We start from the raw sequence: 19,441 nt of genomic DNA on the forward strand, positions 1-19,441 counted from the left end.
AATCTAGAAAAATCATTTCAACACTTTTTTTTTGTTTTTATCTCAGCATGAGGCGAATAGATCGTCCGAAAAATTGTGGAAGAATTCGTATATTTATTACTAGGGACGTAGTTGGCAACAAAATCGGCGGGATGAGTGCGTCTGCGCCGAGATCCTATACACAAGTACTACAAGTACCATTATAACAATCATAGCGAGCGCCTGAGGACGTACGTGCTTCAAACACCTGCTAGAGTCTACACGGAAGGTAACGTTGAGGAATCCAGTCTTACTCTTGCTATTATTGCATGCAGAATTACCCTGATATTGTTAGCCTAATGGTATATTCTGTTAGGGTGTTAGGATCTTGGTGTGAAGTATTGTGGTGTGAGTGTGTTTCTCGACTGCTGTGACTCAGGAAAGTGACCATAATGTGGCATATCCTGACATAGGCATCTGGCGTTCTTGACCTACCTTAAATTCGTTTACATCGTTTTTATGAATATAATGCTTCTGTACACGATTAATACACTTTTAAAATATATGGGCATTTTTAGGATAGTCTTGCTGTTTGCGGGAATGTAGTTTGTGGTAGAGATGAGTTGGCGTGGTAGGAATTTTTATCGGGGTTTCAAAGTTTCTTTCGTGTCTCCTTCCCTTCTCCAGTAGTCATCCTTTATTCATCTTCTACGATTTTGTATTATGAACTGTAAGGCCAACAAGGGCATGCAAAATGAGAGAGGGGTGGAATGTTAGCCTTTAACATATGTAAATATATCGTGGCATCCAGGGAATCCCCGGGAGCCAGATACCCACCTCATTCAAGTGGATGGCTGACGTCCAGAGCGCAATTTCCGTGTATATATATATATATATATATATATATATATATATATATATATATATATATATATATATATATATATATATATATATATCCTTCCCTCCTTGTATTTTTAACTTTCTAAAAAATGGGAAACAGGAGTCACGCGGGGAGTGCTCATCCTCCTCCTTGGGGTGTCTAAATGTGTGTGGATGTAACCAAGATGTGAAAAAAGGAGAGATAGGTAGTATGTTTGAGGAAAGGAACCTGGATGTTTTGGCTCTGAGTGAAACGAAGCTCAAGGGTAAAGGGGAAGAGTGGTTTGGGAATGTCTTGGGAGTAAAGTCAGGGGTTAGTGAGAGGACAAGAGCAAGGGAAGGAGTAGCAGTACTTCTGAAACAGGAGTTGTGGGAGTATGTGATAGAATGTAAGAAAGTAAATTCTCGATTAATATAGGTAAAATTGAAAGTTGAAGGAGAGAGATGGGTGATTATTGGTGCATATGCACCTGGGCATGAGAAGAAAGATCATGAGAGGCAAGTGTTTTGGGAGCAGCTAAATGAGTGTTTTAGTGGTTTTGATGCACGCGACCGGGTTATAGTGATGGGTGATTTGAATGCAAAGGTGAATAGTGTGGCAGTTGAGGGAATAATTGGTATACATGGGGTGTTCAGTGTTGTAAATGGAAATGGTGAAGAGCTTGTAGATTTATGTGCTGAAAAAGGACTGGTGATTGGGAATACCTGGTTTAAAAAGCGAGATATACATAAGTATACGTAAGTAGGAGAGATGGCCGGAGAGCGTTATTGGATTACGTGTTAATTGACAGGCGCGCGAAAGAGAGACTTTTGGATGTAAATGTGCTGAGAGGTGCAACTGGAGGGATGTCTGATCATTATCTTGTGGAGGCTAAGGTGAAGATTTGTATGGGTTTTCAGAAAAGAAGAGTGAATGTTGGGGTGAAGAGGGTGGTGAGAGTAATTGAGCTTGGAAAGCAGACTTGTGTGAGGAAGTACCAGGAGAGACTGAGTACAGAATGGAAAAAGGTGAGAACAATGGAAGTAAGGGGAGTGGGGGAGGAATGGGATGTATTTAGGGAATCAGTGATGGATTGCGCAAAAGATGCTTGTGGCATGAGAAGCGTGGGAGGTGGGTTGATTGGAAAGGGTAGTGAGTGGTGGGATGAAGAAGTAAGATTATTAGTGAAAGAGAAGAGAGAGGCATTTGGACGATTTTTGCAGGAAAAAAATGCAATTGAGTGGGAGATGTATAAAAGAAAGAGACAGGAGATCAAGAGAAAGGTGCAAGAGGTGAAAAAGAGGGCAAATTAGAGTTGGGGTGAGAGAGTATCATTAAATTTTAGGGAGAATAAAAAGATGTTCTGCAAGGAGGTAAATAAAGTGCGTAAGACAAGGGAGCAAATGGGAACTTCAGTGAAGGGCGCTAATGGGGAGGTGATAACAAGTAGTGGTGATGTGAGAAGGAGATGGAGTGAGTATTTGAAGGTTTGTTGAATGTGTTTGATGATAGAGTGGCAGATATAGGGTGTCTTGGTCGAGGTGGTGTGCAAAGTGAGAGGGTTAGGGAAAATGATTTGTTAAACAGAGAAGAGGTAGTGAAAGCTTTGCGGAAGATGAAAGCCGGCAAGGCAGCAGGTTTGGATGGTATTGCAGTGGAATTTATTAAAAAAGGGGGTGACTGTATTGTTGACTGGTTGGTAAGGTTATTTAATGTATGTATGACTCATGGTGAGGTGCCTGAGGATTGGCGGAATGCGTGCATAGTGCCATTGTACAAAGGCAAAGGGGATAAGAGTGAGTGCTCAAATTACAGAGGTATAAGTTTGTTGAGTATTCCTGGTAAATTATATGGGAGGGTATTGATTGAGAGGGTGAAGGCATGTACAGAGCATCAGATTGGGGAAGAGCAGTGTGGTTTCAGAAGTGGTAGAGGATGTGTGGATCAGGTGTTTGCTTTGAAGAATGTATGTGAGAAATACTTAGAAAAGCAAATGGATTTGTATGTAGCATTTATGGATCTGGAGAAGGCATATGATAAGAGTTGATAGAGATGCTCTGTGGAAGGTATTAAGAATATATGGTGTGGGAGGCAAGTTGTTAGAAGCAGTGAAAATTTTTTACCGAGGATGTAAGGCATGTGTACGCGTTTGCGAGGTAGCGCAAGGGAACAGACGAAAGAAAATGGCCCAACCTACCCCATACCCATGTACATACACACACGTCCACCCACGTAAATATACATATCTATACATCTCAATGTACACATATACATACACACATAGACACACACACACGTACACAATTCACACTGTCTGCCTTTGTTTATTCGCATCGCCACCCCGCCACACATGGAACAACATCCCCCACCCCCCATGTGTGCGAGGCAGCGCTAGGAAAAGCCAACAAAGGCCCCATTCGTCCACACTCAGTCTCCAGCCGTCATGCAACAATGCCCGAAACCACAGCTCCCCTTGCACATCCAGGCCTCACAGAACTTTCCATGGTTTACCCCAGACGCTTCACATGCCCTGATTCAATCCATTGACAGCACGTCGACCCCGGTATACCACATCGATCCAATTCACTCTATTCCTTGCCCGCCTTTCACCCTTCTGCATGTTCAGGCTCCGATCACTCAAAATCTTTTTCACTCCATCTTTCCACCTCCAATTTGGTCTCCCACTTCTCGTTCCCTCCACCTCCGACACATATATCCTCTTTGTCAATCTTTCCTCACTCATTCTCTCCATGTGCTCAAACCATTTCAAAACACCCTCTTCTGCTCTCTCAACCACGCTCTTTTTATTTCCACACATCTCTCTTACCCTTACATTACTTACTCGATCAAACCACCTGACACCACACATTGTCCTCAAACATCTCATTTCCAGCACATCCACCCTCCTGCGCACAACTCTATCCATAGTCCACGCCTCGCAACCATACAACATTGTTGGAACCACTATTCCTTCAAATATACCCATTTTTGCTTTCCGAGATAATGTTCTTGACTTCCACACATTCTTCAATGCCCCCAGGATTTTCGCCCCCTCCCCCACCCTATGATTCACTACCACTTCCATGGTTCCATCCGCTTCCAGATCCACTCCCAGATATCTAAAACACTTTACTTCCTCCAGTTTTTCTCCATTCAAACTTACCTCCCAATTGACTTGACCCTCAACCCTACTGTACCTAATAACCTTGCTCTTATTCACATTTACTCTTAACTTTCTTCTTTCACACACTTTACCAAACTCAGTCACCAGCTTCTGCAGTTTCTCACATGAATCAGCCACCAGCGCTGTATCATCAGCGAACAACAACTGACTCACTTCCCAAGCTCTCTCATTCACAACAGACTGCATACTTGCCCCTCTTTCCAAAACTCTTGCATTTACCTCCCTAACAACCCCATCCATAAACAAATTAAACAACCATGGAGACATCACACACCCCTGCCGCAAACCTACATTCACTGGGAACCAATTACTTTCCTCTCTTCCTACACGTACACATGCCTTACAACCTCGATAAAAACTTTTCACTGCTTCTAACAACTTGTCTCCCACACCATATATTCTTAGTACCCTCCACAGAGCATCTCTATCAACTCTATCATATGCCTTCTCCAAATCCATAAATGCTACATACAAATCCATTTGCTTTTGTAAGTATTTCTCACATACATTCTTCAAAGCAAACACTTGATATATATATATATATATATATATATATATATATATATATATATATATATATATATATATATATATATATATATATATATATATATATTTGCTGTTGGATTTAATAGGTGTCAACAAGAATTCGTCCCAGACGTTTTATGTGTTAATAACAAAAACTTGATAAGAATATTTGATCAGTGAGTTTTGAAAATAACTTTATTCCCTCACTCCTTGAATTAATCAGCTGTATGTTTTTAGATAAGCTACCTTTAATGAAATCTTTGTGGTAAGTATAGCAAAGAATATTATCGTAGAGTTAACCAGAGTTACGTGAATGTGAGTTTTTACAGCTTCTGAGGGAGCGTAGCCGAGCCACGTAGCAGGTCGATTATATATATAAAATGATAACGTAATATTTACAGCTGGCACACGGCGGCCACCGGCATAATGGAAACATTTCATTACGGGTGAAGGTCAAATATTTTGTACCACATTTATTTCTATATCCATTGATAAGCCAGTTTCGCGGGAGAAGATAGACAAATACAATATGATGGTTAGGCTACGTCGAACTTGGGTAGGAATTGAGGTTTGTCAAGATGACTTGTAGTGCTACTGGTGAGGGTAAAGGTGGAATTAAACCGCAGATGAATTGCGATAACTGAATCGTTTAGTATCAGAGATAACTTAAGTGAAGGTGTTAGGGCCAAGGATACTTTGGGTGACAATTTTAGGGTTAGCGGGGTTACTTTAGCTGAAGATTTTAAGGCCAGGGAATACTTCAGGTGTAGATGTTAGGTGAGGGCATATGGAGAGGATGAGCGACGAGAGACGGACATAGAGGATTTACGTTTATGAAGGTATCAGAGGGAGGAATGGGAAGTCCGAGACATGAGAGGAGGAGATGAGGTATCGGGGCCCTAGTGTTCAAGAGGGTGAGAGCCTGGCATGGCATTGATGTGGTGTGAGCCGGATGTGGTGTGAGCCGGATGTGGTGTGAGCTGGATGTGGTGTGAGCTGGATGTGGTGTGAGCCGGGTGTAGTGTGATCCGGACAGCGTCCTGATCATGGGATGAACTTTAGTATAAAGTTATCAAGGTAAACCAAGGCGTAGTCTGCATAGCTTGGCTTGGGAATGAACGACTGGCTTCAGTGCAAAGTACATGCAAGCTAAACAGTAGATTTTGCGATAATGGCCCCGTCATTTTTTGTCCTGCAACCGCAAGACAACAGGAAAGACAAATATATATATATATATATATATATATATATATATATATATATATATATATATATATATATATATATATATATATTTATTTTTTTTTCTATTAGCCATTTACCGCGTTAGCGAGGTAGCGTTAAGAACAGAGGAATGAGCCTTTGAAGGAATATCCTCACTTGGCCCCCTTCTCTGTTCCTTCTTTTGGAAAATCAAAATGGGAGAGGGGAAGATTTCCAGCCCCACGCTCCCTCCCCCTTGTAGTCGCCTTGTACGACACGCAGGGAATACGTGGGAAGTATTCATTCGCCATTATTGGCAAAACACGAAGCTGTTCCATGTACCCACACGTATGATGGTGATATTCTGCAGGTACACAAGACCCCAGTGGGTCTGTAGTGCCATGACTCGTGTCATCGTCCACCCCCATGCTCACATACACACTGATATTTCCTGAGTAGCAAAGGTTATGCAATGTCGTAAAGGCCCACGTATGAGGATGGTGTTGTGTGTGTGTGTGTGTGTGTGTGTGTGTGTGGTGCTGCTGATGGTGATGTCATGATACAAGTAAGGACTGACGAGGATTGCGTCAACTTACAAAGGGAACTTCAGACGCGCCCCAGAGTTGTTCATATGACTGAGGTCAAACACATGCAGGGTACTGCAGACGAAACGAGGCGCTACCTCGCATTAGGGAGGTAGCCGTTAAGAACAGTGGACTGAGCCTTTGAGGGAATATCCTCACTTGGCCCCCTTCTCTGTTCCTCTTTTGGAAAATTAAAAAACGAGAGAGGAGGATTTAGTCTTCCGCTCCCTCCCCTATATATATATATATATATATATATATATATATATATATATATATATATATATATATATATATATATATATATATATATATATTAATTTATTTATTTATATTGAATATAAACTTTAGCACTATACCCCTAAGATCTTCACAACTTTGTGTGGTAGTAAAGTGGACTACGTGGACCCCTGCCTCAGAGCCCCTTTAAGGGTCACCAAAAGCTGCTGGAAGATATGTTAGAGGACCTTTAGGAGCATTTGGGGAAGGGCTGGGGAGGCTCTCGTGAAGAGTTGGAGGATGACCCGGGGAGGATATGGAGAAGACCTGGGAAGACCTTGGGAATACCCGATGAAAACATGATGAAAAAATGCGGGAAGATTTCAGGGGGCGCCTCGATCGCTTGTTGCTTTGCTCTGTTGTATTAAAGACACCAGAGAGCGATGTTAGAATATGAGGGTCAGCCATGTGTAATGATAAAGTATAAGTTAATACTCTCTGTGTCTCCGTTTTCTCTTTCTCAGCTTCGTCAGAGGTGCCACAAGTCAGACATACTGTATATCTCAGCATTTCAAGATTTTCCAAAGCAATTTTTCCACAGAAACTTTGAGCAGTATATTGTCGAAATTTGACGCATATTTTTCCCCACACACACCGCCACTGATTAGCGTCCATTATCTTATATATTATGTTATAAGGATTGTATGTACATGTGTAATGTATGCCTAATGTATTTATCTATCTCCGGTGTAGGATCGATGGACAAGATGAGCTATGGGAAGAGCTACCTCACTACAGACCCGTTGGTGAAATACGTGACGGAGCACTCCATAAGGTGAGAACATGTACCAAGGTCCCTCTCCAACACAGGTGCACGGGAGGCACTGTAGTGAGGTCCCTCTCCAACACAGGTGCACGGGAGGCACTGTAGCGAGGTCCCTCTCCAACACAGGTGCACGGGAGGCACTGTAGTGAGGTCCCTCTCCAACACAGGTGCACGGGAGGCACTGTAGCGAGGTCCGTCTCCAACACAGGTGCACGGGAGGCACTGTAGCGAGGTCCGTCTCCAACACAGGTGCACGGGAGGCACGGTAGCGAGGTCCGTCTCCAACACAGGTGCACGGGAGGCACTGTAGCGAGGTCCGTCTCCAACACAGGTGCACGGGAGGCACTGTAGCGAGGTCCGTCTCCAACACAGGTGCACGGGGAAATATTCCTCAGATTCATATCATGAATGATTAATTTCTTATGTTAGAAGGGAATCAATGAAGTGAAAGTTTGCAGATGAGAAGAAAGTATTAGACAGTCGCCAGACCCACCATCCAAATGTGTTGATATCGTATGCAACAGTGGTTGGTTGCTGTGCCATATCATATGCAACAGTGGTTGGTTGCTGTGTCATATCGTATGCAACAGTGGTTGGTTGCTGTGTCATATCGTATGCAACAGTGGTTGGTTGCTGTGTCATATCATATGCAACAGTGGTTGGTTGCTGTGTCATATCGTATGCAACAGTGGTTGGTTGCTGTGTCATATCGTATGCAACAGTGGTTGGTTGCTGTGTCATATCATATGCAACAGTGGTTGGTTGCTGTGTCATATCCCTTGTGGTGGTGCTGGCCACCAACCCTCCCCTCCCTGGAATACTGACCGTATCTCTCCGTGTTCCAGGCATACCGACGTCCAGAAGCGGCTCATGGAGGAGACTCAGAAGCATCGTTCGGTTGGGATGATGGGCGCTCCGGAGGTCCTCCAGCTCAATGCTAACCTTATACAGGCTATAGGCGCCAAGAAGGTCGGTCCACCGTCCTAGGTGTGTCATAACGTTGTCTGGGAAGGTCGGGTTACAGGGTCGTGGTGATAAAGAAGAACATCTCTCGCAGTTGGGGGTCAAGGAAGGTCAGGTTACATACATGTGTCGGTCAAGGAGGCCGAATCGCAGATTGGGGGAGGGGGGGGGGGGTGGTCAGAATGGTTAGCCTGCAGTCTGCGTCCAGGAAAGTCTGGCCACAAATGGCATAAGGAAAGTCAGGAAGTTCGGTTGCATTGGGATAAGGAAGGACAGAAAGTTCAGGTCACAGTGGGGTAAGGAAGGTCAGGAAGTTCAGGTCACAGTGAGATAAGGAAGGTCAGAAAGTTCAGGTCACAGTGAGATAAGGAAGGTCAGGAAGTTCAGGTCACAGTGAGATAAGGAAGGTCAGGAAGTTCAGGTCACAGTGAGATAAGGAAGGTCAGGAAGTTCAGGTCACAGTGAGATAAGGAAGGTCAGGAAGTTCAGGTCACAGTGAGATAAGGAAGGTCAGGAAGTTCAGGTCACAGTGAGATAAGGAAGGTCAGGAAGTTCAGGTCACAGTGAGATAAGGAAGGTCAGGAAGTTCAGGTCACAGGGTACAGGGTCATGGTACAGTTAGATCAGGGAAATCAAAAAATACCGTTAGTTTTAGGTCGGTAAGGCCAGAGTGGTCCAGGTAGGAATTCCTTCATTAACAGACCACTCTGCCTCGTAGAGGCTGCTTGTGATGATGGGAAAAAACATGATCATCCTAGATTAATGATAATCATAGATTGATGATAATCATAGATTAATGATAATCATAGATTGATGATAATCATAGATTGATGATAATCATAGATTAATGATAATCATAGATTGATGATAATCATAGATTAATGATAATCATAGATTGATGATAATCATAGATTGATGATAATCATAGATTAATGATAATCATAGATTGATGATAATCATAGATTAATGATAATCATAGATTGATGATAATCATAGATTAATGATAATCATAGATTGATGATAATCATAGATTAATGATAATCATAGATTGATGATAATCATAGGTGAATGTGATATAGCGATTATTCATAACTGGATTGACAGTAAATGACCATGTTGCTCTTAGGGCTTAAACTTTCTTATGCATTTCATAAGTAAACAGATATATTTGTCGACTGTGCTGTACTTCGTTTTTCCAGTATAATTTTCCCATTACGTTCGTCTGACGTTTATATATATATATATATATATATATATATATATATATATATATATATATATATATATATATATATATATATATTTTTTTTTTTTTTTTTTTATACTTTGTCGCTGTCTCCCGCGTTTGCGAGGTAGCGCAAGGAAACAGACGAAAGAAATGCCCCCCCCCCCATACACATGTATATACATACGTCGACACACGCAAATATACATACCTACACAGCTTTCCATGGTTTTTCCCCAGACGCTTCACATGCCTTGATTCAATCCACTGACAGCACGTCAACCCCGGTATACCACATCGCTCCAATTCACTCTATTCCTTGCCCTCCTTTCACCCTCCTGCATGTTCAGGCCCCGATCACACAAAATCTTTTTCACTTCATCTTTCCACCACCAATTTGGTCTCCCTCTTCTCCTCGTTCCCTCCACCTCCGACACATATATCCTCTTGGTCAATCTTTCCTCACTCATTCTTTCCATGTGCCCAAACCATTTCAAAACACCCTCTTCTGCTCTCTCAACCACGCTCTTTTTATTTCCACACATCTCTCTTACCCTTACGTTACTCACTCGATCAAACCACCTCACACCACACATTGTCCTCAAACATCTCATTTCCAGCACATCCATCCTCCTGCGCACAACTCTATCCATAGCCCACGCCTCGCAACCATACAACATTGTTGGAACCACTATTCCTTCAAACATACCCATTTTTGCTTTCCGAGATAATGTTCTCGACTTCCACACATTCTTCAAGGCCCCCAGAATTTTCGCCCCCTCCCCCACCCTATGATCCACTTCCGCTTCCATGGTTCCATCCGCTGCCAGATCCACTCCCAGATATCTAAAACACTTCACTTCCTCCAGTTTTTCTCCATTCAAACTCACCTCCCAATTGACTTGACCCTCAACCCTACTGTACCTAATAACCTTGCTCTTATATATATATATATATCACCCAAGACCTAAGTCGCATGTTGTGTTGACACAGTTGGTTATTGCTGTTGATGTTTTGGCAGGTGCTGGACGTGGGCGTGTTCACAGGTGCTAGCGCCCTGGCAGCCGCCCTAGTGCTACCTGCAGACGGTCAGGTCCATGCCCTCGACGTCAGCAAGGAGTACACAGACATCGGTAAGATACACACACGTAACACAGTACCTTGTGATCTGACTGGCATCACTGAGGAGTGTATGGTGGGGGTAACTCCATTTCAGTAGATCCTTACGTTAACTGTATTTTAGTATAGTAGTGTAGCAGTAATGTGTGTGTGTGTGTGTGTGTGTGTCTGAAGTAGCAAGTGTGGGCAGCTTTGTTGCCTACGCTGAGGTAAAGTAACAGTGTAGACGTGGCCAGTGTAGATGTAGGGTTTAAATACCTCCATAGCCTCTTACCTCAGCCTTGCAAGTTGATTAGCTTTGTTGTCAATAAACCAAGACTTTTGTTGACTTCCGTTGTATATACCTCGCAGGATGTCTCTTGCTTACGTAGTTTTTTGTTTTAAGTAAAAGATATTTAGTTTTATGATATTGTTTTAGTGGGAGTTTGGAGGAGCATCTTATTATGAGATGTTCGGATTTTTTTTTTTTTTTTGGGTGGGGGGTTACGATAGTTAGTTTGTTAACCCCTAGTTAGTTTGTTCACCTTTTTGGTAACGTATAATTTTGACTGAGTGTCACCTGGCGTCCCTCTCAAGCAAATGTAACTGCAGAAGTGTAGGGAAAGTGTAGGTATGTCAGCGTCCCGCACGATGGTGACAGATCATGTGTGTGTGGCAGCTGGTCAGAATCAGCCGCTTGTCTTAGATGTGGTGAAATGAGTGTCCAGATACCAACTCCAGTTATCAGGAGCTGTGTTGTCACTTCGCCTCGATCTTGGTGCCAGTGTACGCTGAGATTGTATGGTGGTGATGCCCTTCTGTTCCTCAGGCAAGAGCTTCTGGAGGGACGCTGGGGTGAGCGACAAGATCGAGGTGCACATCGCCCCAGCGGCCGACACCCTGCAGAAGTTCATCGACGAGGGACAGGCCGGCACCTTCGACTTCGCCTTTATTGACGCAGACAAAGGTAGTTATGACCTCTACTACGAGCAGTGCCTCCTCCTCCTGCGGCGAGGGGGTATCATATCCTTCGATAATACATTGTGGAGTGGCAGCGTCATAGACGAGAGTAATCAGACGCCAGACACAGTGGCCATCAGGAACTTGAACAAGAAGCTGAAGGATGACCATCGGATCAACATATCGTTCCTCTCCATTGCCGACGGGCTGACCCTCTGCTTCGTAAAGTAGTTTTACCACACTTGTACGTTGGAGAACAAGAGACGTCAAGTGAATATGACAGAATGAATTTGGTGTATAATCCTATCCTCCTTGAGAACCTCATCAAAATATTATTTGTAAGCAATTTTATCGTATGATGTCAAAAGGCACGTAATCGGGTTACTTTTATGTATAACAGCCAAATGCCTTAACTTTACAGTTCTAAGAAATAAAAACGAAAATGACAGTTATTTCAATACTTCACAAATTTGTAAATGTTCACCTGAATCTTTCGGGCAGACGAACCATAGTGCTAGGCGCCACCAAGCACGGTGCTTGCTAGCGCCACCATGGACGGTGCTTACTAGACGCCACCAAGCATGGTATTAGCATCGGACCAGTGGGTTTGTTATCCCTCGCCTCTTGAGGCACGGATATTGGGCATGTTTCCATAGTCTTCCATTTCTAGTAGCGGTACAAGTATGTTGTAGTGATATATACTTTGTATCAACAGAGAACGAAATTTCACTGGCCAATAAGAGAAAACGAGTGTTTAGAAATTTAAGAGTAACTTCAATATATTTTCCCCCTCCCACAAATACCTGCACTCTTCGTTTTACATTTTCAGGGAAATAACCAGAAATATTCTAAGAACGGGAACTGAGACGAATTTCGAAAGCATCTTGTTCTACACTTTTCATTAATGTTTTCATTTTAAGTTGACTGAGGAAAACCCGTAACACGAATGAGTAATTCACGGAGATTCTGTTTTCGGCGTCTGCCAATCCTGATTTAATCTATATAATCTGCATCACAGTGATCCTGAATGGATTTAGATATTCAAGAAAGTTATGTTTGGTAGAGACACCGCTGATGTAGGAAAGAGTATCTGAGTCGAAGGAAGTCTTATCAAGCACTTTCTTTGGTGATGACTGAAGAATCTTGTACCATATCGTCCTACTGGATCGACGGATGTGAGGCAGCAAGGGGGCTTCTTTCTCCGGATCTGTCTGCGTTTGTGGGGATCTTTGGTTAGCGTCTTGAGTCGTCGCTTCTGCTCTGCTTTCGGAAGTGTTATCCTGGCCAAGCTTCTCCTTAGCTGTCTTGTTTAAGCAGAGCTTTGGTCTGTGTTCATGATAATGAAGTAATGGTGGGTGAAGGCAAGGGAAGTCGGGGATCTATCTGTTGGTAAGGATATGGGTAGTGTTTACGATTTTCTCTGGTGATCATTGAATGAACTGGACTGATTAAGTAGCTTGAAGTAGACAACTTGTCGACGGGAAGATCTCTCCATATCAATCCACAGTTCTCAGGTAATGGTCTCTGTATATCCTCTCAAGATTTGTACGATGCAAGGACAGTCTCTGCTGTGCAAAATGGTTCTGCTGAAGCTCACGGCTTTAGACGTTGCACCAAGTAGTTTCAAACCCAGCCGCTGCTTCCTGTAGTTTCTGGTTTTAGACAACCACACGGGGGTTGACCGTTATGATACCTCTGTACCTCATACAGCAAATTTGAGGGATCATCCTTATTCTATCTTTATCTGAGCCTTCAACCTTTCCACTTTTAAGAATTAGATCTACAAACACCTGACGATCTCAGACCTATATATATGGCGTCCGAGCTTCGTCTCTTCGATGTACATCAACTGACTTATATTTCTCTCTTGTGTCGCCCCTGATGATGTGATTATTACACAAAAGTGCACTTGGGAACTTATCGTGTTTCATTTTCCCCGTGGACTCATAGGAATATATATATATATATATATATATATATATATATATATATATATATATATATATATATTTTTTTTTTTATTATACTTTGTCGCTGTCTCCCGCGTTTGCGAGGTAGCGCAAGGAAACAGACGAAAGAAATGGCCCAACCCCCCCCCCCCATACACATGTATATACATACGTCCACACACGCAAATATACATACCTACACAGCTTTCCATGGTTTACCCCAGACGCTTCACATGCCTTGATTCAATCCACTGACAGCACGTCAACCCCGGTATACCACATCGCTCCAATTCACTCTATTCCTTGCCCTCCTTTCACCCTCCTGCATGTTCAGGCCCCGATCACACAAAATCTTTTTCACTCCATCTTTCCCCCTCCAATTTGGTCTCCCTCTTCTCCTCGTTCCCTCCACCTCCGACACATATATCCTCTTGGTCAATCTTTCCTCACTCATTCTCTCCATGTGCCCAAACCACTTCAAAACACCCTCTTCTGCTCTCTCAACCACGCTCCTTCTATTTCCACACATCTCTCTTACCCTTAAGTTACTTACTCGATCAAACCACCTCACACTACACATTGTCCTCAAACATCTCATTTCCAGCCCATCCATCCTCCTGCGCACAACTCTATCCATAGCCCACGCCTCGCAACCATACAACATTGTTGGAACCACTATTCCTTCAAACATACCCATTTTTGCTTTCCGAGATAATGTTCTCGACTTCCACACATTCTTCAAGGCTCCCAGGATTTTCGCCCCCCTCCCCCACCCTATGATCCACTTCCGCTTCCATGGTTCCATCCGCTGCCAGATCCACTCCCAGATATCTAAAACACTTTACTTCCTCCAGTTTTTCTCCATTCAAACTTACCTCCCAGTTGACTTGACCCTCAACCCTACTGTACCTAATTACCTTGCTCTTATTCACATTTACTCTTAACTTTCTTCTTTCACACACTTTACCAAATTCAGTCACCAGCTTCTGCAGTTTCTCACATGAATCAGCCACCAGCGCTGTATCATCAGCGAACAACAACTGACTCACTTCCCAAGCTCTCTCATCCCCAACAGATATATATATATATATATATATATATATATATATATATATATATATATATATATATATATATATATATATATATATATATATATATTTTTTTTTTTTTTTTTTTTTTTTTTTTTTTTTCTTTTAAACTATGTGACATTTCCCGCGTTAGCGAGGTAGCGTTAAGAACAGAGGACTGGGCCTTTTTTGGAATGTCCTCACCTGGCCCCCTCTGTTCCTTCTTTTGGAAAATTTAAAAAAAAAACGAGAGGGGAGGATTTCCAGCACCCCGCTCACTCCCCTTTTAGTCGCATTCTACGACACGCAGGGAATACGTGGGAAGTATTCATAATCCCCTATCCCCACGGATAATATATATATATATATATATATATATATATATATATATATATATATATATATATATATATATATATATATATATATATATATATATATATATATATATATATTTCATACTACTTATTCCACCTTTCCTCCTAGATGGCCACGAATGGCCTTGCCGTGACGACTGATGAAAATTGTTTCTTATCGTCCCAAACATCTGTTGTACTTCTCAGGCACTTAGGATGAGAGAGAGGGAGGTAGTGGCACTTAGGATGAGAGAGAGGGAGGTAGTGACACTTAGGGATGATAGAGAGGGAGGTAGTGGCACTTAGGATGAGAGAGAGGGAGGTAGTGGCACTTAGGATGAGAGAGAGGGAGGTAGTGGCACTTGGGATGATAGAGAGGGAGGTAGTGGCAGGTCGTCAACGTGAAGCGGGAAATGAAAATCTGACAACTTCTCTTTGGTTGAATTATTATATTTTGAAGTCGCTACATTACGAAGTCAAATCTATTTTTCTCTGGATAAGCTTTGTTCAAAGCGGTCGTCTTGACAGCTGATTGTAGCATTTTTTTTTCCATATGGGCGTTTTGGCATTTTCAATCAGACATATCATTTCTGAGACTTCTATCCCCAAGATTGTGAGGGTTACCATGGGAGATCGCCAGTCCAACAGCCTTTCTGAAGTTTAAGAGTGACCACGGGTATGTCTGTAAGGCCTGGAGCGTTCGTGGGACTAATTCCTATCCCAGAACCTCATCTGAGGCCGGCTTGTCCTGTGGTTTGGATGTCGCTGCTTCCACAATAACCTGTTGATCGCCATCTCCTCTGTGGCTCTGGTTGAGCAAGATCGAAGAGAGATGTAAGATGTATATTTGTGAGTTCTCATTTGGTAAGGGATGGTTATCATATCTCCCTCTTTCCATACTGATGGTAAACAACATCTTTGAGATCAGAGAGCATTTACCACATGGAGTACTGCGTGTTGCCGCAAAGTGCCCGAGCCTTTGAGCATCGTATATGTAGCTATGTCTATTCTCGATGCGTTGTCAGTGTTTTATATCAGGGTTGGTTGCCTGGAGATCGCCTCTTGAGATAGGCTTCAACCTCATCTGTTTCCGATGCAACATCTCGACGTGCAGGCAGAAGGGATACTTGTGTCTGTTCTAGTGTATATTTTGTGTCGGTGTGGATGTCTTGGTGTCAAAGGGTGAAGTTGAGAGAGAGCTTATCAGTCTTGTTGGCCGGAGCACAACGTTTAGCGGGACGGGAAATCTTCAGGTTTTCCCCAAGTTTACTGAAACTTTCTGCTGGCTGGAGAAAAAAAAGAAAATGTACCACTGAAGTCATGTTTGTTCTTGATGGGAAAAATTCCTCTTTGGATTCTTTCCGTATTTCACAGATGAGCTTTATTTTCCAAGCTAAGACTTCATGACCTTCAGTTGTATCATATATTCCTTTTTGGGACAATCTTATTATTGGAAATGTTCGTCTCGCTCGTCAAGACGTATATGAACTTCAGTTCATGGAGATGAAGACGAGCGGAGGGAGGGCTCACGAGGGGTCGAACCTGTTGTCTGTTTCTGTAGGTTTCACTCCACGGTGGGGACTCGCTGGGGGAATGGGAGTAGCGTGGAGGACTCGTTGTGAGGAGGGAGTCAGGATGACAGAGTATGTTGTGTATGGTGGCAGTGGTCATCCTGCCTGTAGCAATGTGAGGTGAGTCCACCCCAGTCAGCTGGGGTGTCACCTGGTACCCCAGTCAGCTGGGGTGTCACCTGTTACCCCAGTCAGCTGGAGTGTCACTGGTACCCCAGTCAGCTGGGGTGTCACCTGGTACCCCAGTCAGCTGGGGTGTCACCTGTTACCCCAGTCAGCTGGGGTGTCACTTGGTACCCCAGTCAGCTGGGGTGTCACCCTGGTACCCCAGTCAGCTGGGGTGTCACCTGGTACCTCAGTCAGCTGGGGTGTCACCTGGTACCCCAGTCAGCTGGGGTGTCACCTGGTACCCCAGTCAGCTGGGGTGTCACCTGGTACCTCAGTCAGCTGGGGTGTCACTTGGTACCCCAGTCAGCTAGGGTGTCACCTGGTACCTCAGTCAGCTGGGGTGTCACCTGGTACCCCAGTCAGCTGGGGTGTCACCTGGTACCCCAGTCAGCTGGGGTGTCACCTGGTACCCCAGTGAGCTGGGGTGTCACCTGGTACCCCAGTCAGCTGGGGTGTCACCTGGTACCTCAGTCAGCTGGGGTGTCACCTGGTACCTCAGTCAGCTGGGGTGTCACCTGGTACCCCAGTGAGCTGGGGTGTCACCTGGTACCCCAGTCAGCTGGGGTGTCACCTGGTACCCCAGTCAGCTGGGGTGTCACCTGGTACCCCAGTCAGCTGGGGTGTCACCTGGTACCCCCAGTCAGCTGGGGTGTCACCTGGTACCCCAGTCAGCTGGGGTGTCACCTGGTATGTGGTTTGTGTCTGGTAAGTTTAGAACAGCTATGTTGTTCTTGGTCATGTAGTAGCTGATGTCCCTGGTTGTGCAGTAGCTGACGTCACGAGTTATGCAGTAGCTGACGTCACGAGTTGTGCAGCAGATGACGTCGCTATTGCAGCAGCTGACGTCACTAGTTGTGCAGCAGATGACGTCGCTATTGCAGCAGCTGACGTCACTAGTTGTCAGCAGTAGCCGCTGATGTTACTAGATATGTCGCAGATGACATCACTGATCGTGTGCAGTAGCCGACGTCACTGTGTTGCAAATGAAGTCATGGATGTTATTTAACAAGAGTCCGGGCGAGCGTTTGTGTGGCGATGTGGATGCAACCAGACGATAGGAAATGATTTGCACACAAGACGACTGATAAGACATGTGAATCTTTAGGTCTGTGTCTTGCTCTTGTGACTGTAAACTGAGAGAGTGTACACACTGCACACCACACTGTGAGGTCCTCTGTCTGTCTGTCTGTCTGTCTGTCTGTCTGTCTCTCTCTCTCTCTCTCTCTCTCTCTCTCTCTCTCTCTCTCTCTCTCTCTCTCTCTCTCTCTCTCTCTCTCTCTCTCTCTCTACTCAGACACACGTCTTACACCCTTGATGATAACTTATCACTGTAACTGGTAGCTTTCCTCCCACACCAAATATTGTTAAGACCTTTCCTCATACGCGATGATGTGCGTGTATTGCATATCGAAGACCTTACGTTTGCTTGATGACTGTCCTTGGCGACGATGAAACGACAATTTTCAGCACGACCACACGATCCTTGGCTGCAACGGAGCGGCTTTTTGAACACGACGGACCGACCCCTTGAACACGACGGTACAACTCGAGCAGGCCAGTGAGACCCTTTTGGTGTTATGACCAAGCCTCTGACCCTGACCCTGAAGGATTGGGTCAAAGGTTAGGACGATACATCCATGGGTGTGCTCAAAGGGTTGTACCGTCGTGCTCAAAGGGTTGTACCGTCGTGCTCAAAGGTTGTACCGTCGTGCTCAAAGGGTTGTACCGTCGTGCTCAAAGGTTGTACCGTCGTGCTCAAAGGTTGTACCGTCGTGCTCAAAGGTTGTACCGTCGTGCTCAAAGGTTGTACCGTCGTGCTCAAAGGGTTGTACCGTCGTGCTCAAAGGGTTTTACCGTCGTGCTCAAAGGGTTGTACCGTCGTGCTCAAAGGTTGTACCGTCGTGCTCAAGAGGGTTGTACCGTCGTGCTCAAGAGGGTTAACTATAGTGTAAGCTCGTCAGTGGATGACGTATTACGGAAATCAGCCCTAGTCTGACCTCCCTGGCCAGTGAGAAGGACTTGCATGTATATGCAGGAAGGAGGCTGCCAGACACCGTTAAACAGGATTACTAGTAGACAGGTGTCTAGCCCATAGATATATGCTGATTGGTAGTTAGAGATAAGCCAATTGTCAGCCAGATATCCTCCGCGTCAGCAATGCTGAGTATGGGATGGGGCGGGAGCATATTATGCTGACGGGTGCGGATGTGCTGTGTTGATGACGCAGTATGCGGTAGTATGACGGATATGTAAATCATCAGGTATACCAGTCATATGACCCTGACAGTCATGTCGGCCATATACTTCTTACCCATTAATCATTCCCCTATATTTATTGATCTATACTGCTGATTTTAATATATATCACCCCCGCTAAGGTTGATTAATCATCCACTCCTATTCTAATGATGATTTCCCCTGTTATTTAACAATGATAAAGAAATCATGTAAGATTAACATTTGAAGTATTATATAGCATTCTTTTCGTTAAATGACCTAACGTAATGAACCAGAGTTCCCGATAAGTGTTGTATGTGGTATCAACGAAGACCAGTCTATTATCTGACGTCACCTAGTGCGAACACCTCTCTCTCTGGAATGGAACACCAGCGCCCCACCAGTCCGTCTGAAATGGAACACCAATACCACAGCAGTCTGTCTGGAATGGAACACCAGCGCCCCACCAGTCCGTCTGGAATGGAACACCAATACCACAC

At 44.1% G+C, this 19,441-nt stretch overlaps 1 protein-coding gene across 1 annotated transcript; it reads left to right on the forward strand.

Moving 5' to 3' along the window:
• Positions 1-112: 112 nt before the first annotated feature.
• Positions 113-12,056, forward strand: LOC139756903 (probable caffeoyl-CoA O-methyltransferase 2). The gene is made up of 5 exons (XM_071676811.1): positions 113-247; positions 7,292-7,373; positions 8,210-8,333; positions 10,574-10,685; positions 11,480-12,056. The coding sequence occupies exons 2-5, from the start codon at positions 7,297-7,299 to the stop codon at positions 11,839-11,841; spliced, it is 675 nt and encodes a 224-aa protein (XP_071532912.1). The 5' UTR covers positions 113-247; positions 7,292-7,296; the 3' UTR covers positions 11,842-12,056.
• Positions 12,057-19,441: the final 7,385 nt, after the last annotated feature.

The sequence above is a fragment of the Panulirus ornatus genome, chromosome 23, assembly GCF_036320965.1.
Source record: "Panulirus ornatus isolate Po-2019 chromosome 23, ASM3632096v1, whole genome shotgun sequence".
NCBI classification, from domain to species: Eukaryota; Metazoa; Arthropoda; class Malacostraca; order Decapoda; family Palinuridae; genus Panulirus; species Panulirus ornatus.